Genomic DNA, 8,237 nt, shown 5'->3' with positions numbered 1-8,237 from the left:
AGGGTGAAGCACCAGGCACAGAGTGGCCCCAGGTCGGCCCAGGCCAGGCCCTCTTGAGCACCTCCTGAGCTGTCACCCTGGCTGCTCAGCACTCAGATGGCAGGAGCTGCACCTGGAAGAGGGAGAGGGAAAGGATAAGTCAGAGGGTGCCTGGTTCTGCCCCACAAAGCTCCTCTCCTGCCTCCTGGCACCACTGCAGTTCTCTTGGCACAAGGGAGTGCTCCCACAGCCCCTGCCTGTGCATTTGCAAGCCATGGGGGCTGCCAGCCTCCCCTCTGCCCTGTGTGTGTGGAAGCCATGGGGCTGCCAGCCTCCCCTCTGCCCTGTGTGTGTGGAAGCCATGGGGCTGCCAGCCTCCCCTCTGCCCTGTGTGTGTGGAAGCCATGGGGCTGCCAGCCTCACCTCTGCCCCTGCGTGTGGATGCCCGGAGCCTCCTTTTGGCCTGAGGCTCAGACAAGGCCACAGAAGCAGCTGCTTTCCTCCTCCCATGAACACTTCCTTTCCTCAGCCCATCAGCCTCTTCCTTCTTCTCCACCTTCTTCTTCTCCACCTTCTTCTTCTCCACCTTCTTCTTCTCCACCTTCTTCTTCTCCACCTTCTTCTTCTCCTGCTGCTCCTGCTCCTCCTCCTCCTTCTTCTTCTCCTTCTCCTCCTTCTCCTCCTCCTCCTTCTTCTTCTCCTTCTCCTCCTTCTCCTTCTTCTCCTTCTTCTCCTCCTTCTTGGCTGACCTTGGGGGGTTTGCTGCAGCCCTGGGCCTCCCTTTTGAGGTGCGGCTGGTGACCTTGGTGGACATCAGAGTTGGGAGTTTAGCAGCAGCAGTCTGCTTGGACTGCCAGATGATGAGAAGCTCCTGGTTGGAGCCCCAGTGACTTGCTCTGAGCCAAGGCATGGGGAACAGGGCAGGAGCCACAACCACAAAGCTTCTTACCTTGGGGGTCAGGGCCTGGGGATCTGCCTCCAGCTGAGCACGCCTCTTGTGAGGCTTCCGCCCTGTGGGAGGAGAGGAGCCCAGGTTAGGTGGGGTGAGGAGGAGATGGGACAGAGCCCAGGTTAGGTGGGGTGAGGAGGAGATGGGACAGAGCCCAGGTTAGGTGGGGTGAGGAGGAGATGGGACAGAGCCCAGGTTAGGTGGGGTGAGGAGGAGATGGGACAGAGCACCTGCACCTTGCAGCACTTTCAGGGACAATGTGGCAGGAATTGTCACTGAATCATAGAATCAATAAGATTGGAAGAGACCTCAAAGATCATCAAGTCCAACCTGCCACCCAACACCTCCTGACTACTAAACCATGGCACCAAGTGCCACGTCCAATCCCCTCTTGAACACCTCCAGGCATGGGGACTCCACCACCTCCCTGGGCTGATGAATGGCTTGAGGTGGCTCCTTCCCCTCAAGAGAGGGGAGGTTCCTTTCCCTGCCAGAAGATTGCTCAGTTCAGGGTCCCAGCCTTGCTGGCAAGGAAGGGTTGCAGTTGCTGGCCTGGAAAAACCCCCTGTAAGGCACAGTAGGTGTGCCCAGGCAGGCAGCTGTGCTGGTGGGAAGCCTTGGGCACAGTGGGCTCTGTCCCCCACTGCCACCAGCCGTCACAGGCCCCTCAACACTCCAGGGAGAGCAGCTTTGCTCCTGCCTTTGCCCCCAGAAAGCAGGGAGCTCCCCAGGCTCCGGCCCTCCCAGAGCTAGAGCAGATCCTGCAGGGAGGAGAGCAGACACTCACCTTTGGGAGCCAAGGGCCCAGGCTCTCCCTGCAAGGAAGGGGACAAAGTGTTGGCCAGGGCAGAGTCAGTCTGCAGGCAGTGGCAGCAGAATCCACGCCCCTTCTCTACCCCACAGCTGAGGCAGCCCTAGGGAAATGGCCACATTTCCTGGGAAGCCAGGGGGCACTGGGCTCACTCTGCCTGCACTGTGCCTCAGGGACTCTCCTGCCAGCCCCTGCTCCTTCTGCATGGCTCACCATGGGACTCAGGAGGGAGAAGCAGGGCTGCCAGCCCACCAGCCCCTCTGCTCCAGACTGCCCACCATGGCTTGGCCAGTTGGCCACCGTGCAGAAGGGCCTTGTCACCTCCATGTCCAGTGGTCCCTGCAGTCTGGTGGGCAGAGAGACCTCTAACAATGTAGTGTAATGCTGGGGGGGTCTTGGGAAGCAGAAACTGGGCTGGTGTAACCCTGAAGGAGCAGCTGGGGGCCAGTCAGCCTCAGTGAGCCCAGAGCCCTACCTGGAACCACACAGTCCTGCCGTTGTGGTCCTGCAGGCAGCTCATGCCAGGCACCAGGTAACACTGCAGCCAGCTCTTGAAGGCTGCATAGTTAGTGGAGTCATCTGGGTCGAGGAGGTTCTTCTCTGGGAAGGGAGAGAGCAGAAGTAGAGAGGAGGCAGCTACCCTGCTGCTGGGAATGCAAAGCCCAGGCCTCCCCAGCCAGCCTCAGCCCTCCCAGTCCTGCCACCTCACCTGCTGCAACGACCTCCATGGGCACTGTGTGGCACAGCTCCAGGAGATCTGGGTTCTCCCTCATCAGCTTCAGCTTCTTGCTCAGTGTCAGGGAAGAATTCTGCAGCAGTGGAGAAGGGGAGGGAAATCACCTGCCAGCCACCCCAGGCTCTCCTCCCAGAAAACTCCCTCCTGAGGCTCAGCTGCCACCCTTCCCCACCATGTGCCAGGCCTGAGATCACCCCTTTGTAGGCTTCCCCACACTCCCCACAGCTACAAAGACATGACATGGTGCAAGGCTGTGAGAGCACCACCACTTTGTAAAAGCAGCCCTCAGGCTGCAGGTTTTGTTTTCAGCCCCCTTTAAAACAGCCACTGCCTCTCCCTCGAGGCCACCAGATGGGCACTGGGCTCTACCACAGCCTTCCCCAGAGACTTTTTCAGCTCCCAGGGTGCTTTGTTTCCTTCACTCCTTCCTCTTCACCTGCCCCAAATACAGCAGGAGGTCTGCTGCCAGCAGGAGCTGGGTGCAGCCAGCAGGCCGGCCTGTGCCCAGGGAGCTGTCACAGCTCATCAGCCTGGCCCCGTGTGAACGAACGCTGCACGCCTGAGGTCCCAGACCTGCTGTGCCCTGCTCCACTGGCGGGGCAGACGTGCCCAGGCAGGGGTGTTCATGACAAAGGACAGGAAAAGGCTTGAGGAGAAGGAGCCCACGCAGCAAGCAGTGCAGCTGTGAAGGGAGAATGCCTGCCCCGGGGGTGGGAAAGGCTCAGAGCAGCCAACACCTGCCAGCAGCAGTGTGAAGAGAGGCTGTGTGCTCTGAAAAGGCTTGGTGGTGGTGTTCTGCCTGCTCAGAGTGAGGAACCAAACTGCACAGGCCCTGAGCTGGAAGAAGCCCAGAACAGCAGAGCAGAACCAGAGCTTCACACCCAACTAAGCCCAAAGCACAGCCAGAGCTGGGCAGCTGGCTGAGTCCAGCCTGAAGGCTAGAAGCAAACTGATTCAGGAATGCTGCTCAGCTCTGCCTAGCTCCCTGCAGGGAAGGCAGGAGGCTTCAGGCTGTCCCGCTGTCCCTGCCATGGCACGTGGCTGGAAAGCTTCCCCTTCCTGAGCCTGCAAAAGCACCACTTGTTCCTCACCTTCTTCCTCCTGTCCTGCTCCTGATCCTTCAGGGCCTCCAGCACAGTCCGAGCCTTTTCAAAGGGAGGGATCTTCAACCTGAGAGAGTCCATCTGTTACTCAGGAGCCTGAACTCTCAGCTCTGGTTCTTGCCCGTGTCTGTGAGCCGTCAGACGGTGGGGGCCAAACCTCCACGGCCGGTCGGCAGGTGCTCAGCCCCCACCTTTACCTGTACAGGATCTCAGCACGGAGGTAATTCCCAATTCCATTGAAAAACTTCTGGTTTAAGAGGGCTTCGCAGATGGGCTTGTCAAAAGCCTTGTCCTCCAGGTTCTTCAGCACATTCTCCCTGCAGCAGCACACGGGGCGCTGAGGGACATGTCACTGCCGAGCAGCAAAAGCAGCCAAGGCAAAGCTGGGGGGAGCCCTCCCGTCGGGCCGGGTGCCGGGACGCTCACCTGAAGGCCTGGTACTCGGTGAGCACGCAGGGCCCGCGGTCCGGCTGCCAGGCGTCACCCAGCCGCCACGACCCGAAGCGGCGAGGATCGACGAAGCAGAGGGCACGGGGTGGGCTCTCGCCGGTGAGGAAGCGGAGGTGGGCATGGCGGGGCAGCTCGGCGGCGGGGCACAACCGGAACGATCCCGACATGCCGAAGCGGAAGACGAGGTGCAGAGGCTCGCCGGGGCCCAGGGGGGTCAGCGTCAGCCGCAGCTCCTTGCCCCGGGAGGTGGCGGTGACGCGATAGGCCTCGCTGCAGGGCACCTCCGGGCCCCTGCCCACCGCCGAGCGCTCTATGGCACCCGAGAACACCAGCCCAGCGCACGCCTCGTTGATGTACCGCCCGGCCAGGTGCAGCTCCGGGCACTCGGGCATCGCTCCGACCGCCCCGCAGCGGCACCGGCAGAGGCAGCGGCAAGGAACGGCCCGGCCCCGCCCCCCGCCTCCCGCTCCCCATTGGCTGCGCGACGAGCGCGGCGCACGCCGGGAGCTGTAGTCCCGCCGCGTTGCCAAGGCGACAGCCCCGCCACAGCGCGTGGGACGCCACTGCGGGGAGAAACGAGCGGGACACAACTCTGCCCGCACAGCGTTGCCTTTATTAGAGCTTTCCACCGCGGGGCAGCCTCACCGCGGGCGAGGAGAGCTGCCCCTGCTTTCTGCCTCCCCACCAGAGCCTGGTTCTGCCCTGCCATCCCACGTCGGTGCCTCCCAGCATCATCCTGGCTCCTCAGAGGAGGGTGTTCATGAGGGTCTGGGCTTGCTTCAGCTCTGCGAGAGGGATGAGACGGTAGGGGAGCTGCTGCAGCACACACACATACACACCCAGCATCCCACAGGGCCAGGGTCTTTCCTCTGGCCTCACCTGCCAGCAGGACACGGAACTTGTCGGCTGAGAGGGTCATGGGGACAGCTGCCGGCCTGCCATGCTCCCCGTTCTGCACGTTGAAGGTCAGGTGCACAAGGGGCTCGTTGACCTCCCGCAGCTCACTGGAGCTGAGGGTGTAATCCACCCGCCAGCACACCGAGCCCAGCCGGCTCACTGGGGTGGGCAGATGGGCAGTGTCAGTACCCTGGCACCGAGCAGTGATGAGCCCTGACTCCCCCCACCCTCCCCATGCTGCCTCACTCACATCTCAGGCTGCAGGCCTTCAGCCTGTCCTGGAGGGAGCTCTGCTTCTCCTCGTAGGACCGACACAACCCACTGGCGTGCTCTACCCGGGGAGAGAGACAAGAAACAAGCTCACACTGTCCCTGTCCCAGCTAAACCCTGGTAAAGCCCCAGGGAGGGGCAGTGTGGAGGGGAGGTGGTAGAGAATACCATGGCTGCCACCCTGTGCTAGATCTGAGCATGAAAGCAGCAGCACCAGGGGCTGCCAGCTCAGCCCTGGCACATCCCAGCAGGTCTGGCCTGCAGTGACACCCTGAAGGTCTCCCTGCACCTTTGGGCAGCCCCAGCTGCTGCAGCTCGCTCGACAGGGACTCGCTGTCCACGTTGTGCTTGGCTGCACTGGAGAGGATGAAGCTGAGGACAGCAATGGTTGCCTTCACGTCCCCCGACTCTGTGGGTGGGATGGAAGCTCAGGTCTGCTGTCCTCTGCCACACAGCTGCCCATTCCCTGACCTCAGCCGGGACTGGAGCAGTGGCACTCACCTAATTTGGCATCGGAGGTCAGCTTCAGGATCTTCTCATACTGCGGGAGGGCAGAGTGAGGTCATCAGGACCAACACCTCGTACCAGACAGCCCCGTCATAGACTCATTAGCGACGGAACCGCTAATGATCCTTCTCATACCACTAATACTAATAATGCTTAACATCCCAATTGTGCAACTATGTTGTTATAACGCTCCCATCCTGCTGACCCCACGGAGGGTCCCACTCACCTCGATGGCCTCCCCCAGCAGGTCCCGCAGCACTTGGGCGCAGATCAGCTTCAGCTTCACCGAGGACTGCGGGGGGAGAGGGAGGGTGAGCTCCGCGCCCGGGCCGGGCAGGGGGCCGGGCAGGGGCACGGAGGCGGAGCGAGCACTTAACGATTTTGGCCAGGGTGCTGATCTCGGCTAGGACCCAGTCGGGGCAGTCCAGGTCCCCGCAGAAGCGGAATCGCTGCGGGGAGAAGGTGCGATCAGAGCCCGCAGCGGACCCGCCGCGCCCCACCCCCCTGCCGCCGCCCCGCGCCCCACCATGTCGCCGCCGAGGAACCCCCTCCCCTTCCCTGGGCGAGCAGGAGACGCCGGGGTCGGCCGGAAGGAAGTGGCCGGGAGCAGGAAGAGGCCGGGCCAGGGCTAGAGCGGGAAGAGGCGGGGGTGAAGGGCGCCCTAGGGGAGCTCGGCGGCGGGTGTGGGTCTGGGGACGAAGCTGGCTAGGAGGCTGGAGTGGCCGCCCCGGGCACGGGTAAGGGGGAACCTGGGGTGAAGGGGCTCCTGGCTGCAACAGGGCCGGACGGGTCGGGGGACGGCGGTTACGGGGTCCGCGGCGGCTCCCCGAGCCGATTTATGCCTTTCCAGAGGGGCCTGTGGGGCTGGGCCCGGCCGGGAAACTGCGGGTGTGAATTCCATGCTGGGGCCATATTCTGCCCGCACCTGCCCGGTGCTCCGCAACTGTCACTGCAGCTGCCCTGGCCCGGCCCTACTCCGTGTGATTTCAGCTGCAACCCTACACCTTTTATTTCAGCTCTAGACTCAGGATCTGTGTTTCAGCCCAGCCCTCCAGTCGCTATTCCAACCCCAGCCCCCCAGTTTTATTTGAGCCCCATAGTTACAGCCTTGATTTCTCAGCTCCATGAGCTCTGTATATGGATGCTCACCTCAGCAACAGCTCCAGCTGCCCTGCTAATGGTTGGGCTACAGGCCTTTGTGATTTCAGCTCTGGCCCTACAGATTTCAGCCCCACTGGTTCTTATTTCAGCTCCACCCCTACGGTCTCGATTCCAGTTCTGATTTCAGCTCCAGCCCTACATTCTTGATTCCAGCTCTGAGTGATTCCAGATCGGAGTGATTTCAGCTCAAAGTGATTTCAGCTCCAGCCCTACAGTCTTTATTCCACCGCTGAGTGATTTCAGCTCTAAGAGATGTCAGCTCCAGCCCTGTAGATTTTATTTAAGCCCCAGTCCAACCAGTTTTGAGTTGAGCTCCAGCCCTACAACCTTTATTCCACCTCTGAGTGATTTCAGCTCCAGCCCTACAATCTTTATTCCACCTCTGAGTGATTTTAGCTGCAGCAGTACAATCTTCATTTCAGCTCTAGGTGATTTCAGCTCCAGCCTTACAATCTTCATTTCAGCTCTGATTGATTTCAGCTCCAGCCCTACAATCTTTATTCCACCTGAGTGATTTCAACTCCAGCCCTACAACCTTTATTCCAGCTCTGAGTGATTTCAGCTCTAAGAGATTTCAGATCCAGCCCTGTAGTTTTTAAGCCCCAGTCCCACCAGTTTTGAGGTGAGCACCAGCCCTACAATCTTTATTCCAGCTCTGAGTGATTTCAGCTCCAGCCCTACAATCTTTATTCCACCTCTGAGTGATTTCAGCTCCAGCCCTACAACCTTTATTCCACCTCTGAGTGATTTCAGCTCCAGCCCTACAATCTTTATTCCACTTCTGAGTGATTTCAGCTCTAAGAGATTTCAGATCCAGCCCTGTAGTTTTTATTTAAGCCCCAGTACCACCAGTTTTGAGTTGAGCACCAGCCCTACAATCTTTATTCCACCTCTGATTTCAGCTCCAGCCCTTCAATCTTTATTCCACCTCTGAGTGATATCAACTCCAGCCCTTCAATCTTTGTTCCACCTCTGAGTGATTTCAGCTCCAGCCCTTCAATCTTTATTCCACCTGAGTGATTTCAGCTCCAGGCCTTCAATCTTTATTCCAGCTCTGAGTGATTTCAGCTCCAGCCCTACAATCTTTATTCCACCTCTGAGTGATTTCAACTCCAGCCCTACAATCTTTATTCCACCTCTGAGTGATTTTAGCTGCAGCAGTACAATCTTCATTTCAGCTCTAGGTGATTTCAGCTCCAGCCTTACAATCTTCATTTCAGCTCTGAGTGATTTCAGCTCCAGCCCTACAACCCTTATTCCAGCTCTGACTGATTTCAGCTCCAGCCCTACAATCTTTATTCCACTTCTGAGTGATTTCAGCTCTAAGAGATTTCAGATCCAGCCCTGTAGTTTTTAAGCCCCAGTCCCACCAGT

The 8,237-nt window shown here is 59.5% G+C and overlaps 2 protein-coding genes across 2 annotated transcripts; both read right to left on the bottom strand.

The window, feature by feature from the left end:
* Positions 1 to 22: 22 nt before the first annotated feature.
* NEIL1 (nei like DNA glycosylase 1) lies at positions 23 to 4,453 on the bottom strand. Its single transcript, XM_054168980.1, has 10 exons — positions 4,005 to 4,453; positions 3,776 to 3,895; positions 3,567 to 3,645; positions 2,449 to 2,548; positions 2,215 to 2,339; positions 1,716 to 1,743; positions 929 to 990; positions 725 to 781; positions 403 to 529; positions 23 to 112 (listed from the first exon to the last, which is right to left on the bottom strand). Exons 1-10 carry the CDS (start codon positions 4,418 to 4,420, stop codon positions 93 to 95), a joined length of 1,134 nt encoding a protein of 377 aa, XP_054024955.1. The 5' UTR covers positions 4,421 to 4,453; the 3' UTR covers positions 23 to 92.
* A 175-nt stretch (positions 4,454 to 4,628) lies between these two features.
* COMMD4 (COMM domain containing 4) lies at positions 4,629 to 6,302 on the bottom strand. The gene is made up of 8 exons (XM_054168979.1): positions 6,229 to 6,302; positions 6,080 to 6,151; positions 5,929 to 5,994; positions 5,697 to 5,736; positions 5,485 to 5,604; positions 5,176 to 5,256; positions 4,908 to 5,084; positions 4,629 to 4,813 (listed from the first exon to the last, which is right to left on the bottom strand). The coding sequence occupies exons 1-8, from the start codon at positions 6,229 to 6,231 to the stop codon at positions 4,773 to 4,775; spliced, it is 600 nt and encodes a 199-aa protein (XP_054024954.1). The 5' UTR covers positions 6,232 to 6,302; the 3' UTR covers positions 4,629 to 4,772.
* Positions 6,303 to 8,237: the final 1,935 nt, after the last annotated feature.

The sequence above is a fragment of the Dryobates pubescens genome, chromosome 17 (genome assembly GCF_014839835.1).
Source record: "Dryobates pubescens isolate bDryPub1 chromosome 17, bDryPub1.pri, whole genome shotgun sequence".
Taxonomy (NCBI): Eukaryota; Metazoa; Chordata; class Aves; order Piciformes; family Picidae; genus Dryobates; species Dryobates pubescens.
This window is presented reverse-complemented; position numbering and strand designations above follow the sequence as displayed.

Coding starts and splice junctions, on each gene's coding strand:
- NEIL1 (XM_054168980.1), bottom strand. CDS start 4,420: ATGCCCGAGTGCCCGGAGCTGCACCTGGCCGGGCGGTACATCAACGAG. Junction 3,646..3,775: donor CGTGCTGAGATCCTGTACAG/GTAAAGGTGGGG, acceptor GGACTCTCTCAG/GTTGAAGATCCCTCCCTTTG. Junction 530..724: donor CAGCAAACCCCCCAAGGTCA/GCCAAGAAGGAG, acceptor AAGAAGGTGGAG/AAGAAGGAAGAGGCTGATGG.
- COMMD4 (XM_054168979.1), bottom strand. Junction 5,995..6,079: donor TCAGCACCCTGGCCAAAATC/GTTAAGTGCTCG, acceptor CTCCCCCCGCAG/TCCTCGGTGAAGCTGAAGCT. Junction 5,737..5,928: donor TGCTGGGGGAGGCCATCGAG/GTGAGTGGGACC, acceptor GCCCTCCCGCAG/TATGAGAAGATCCTGAAGCT.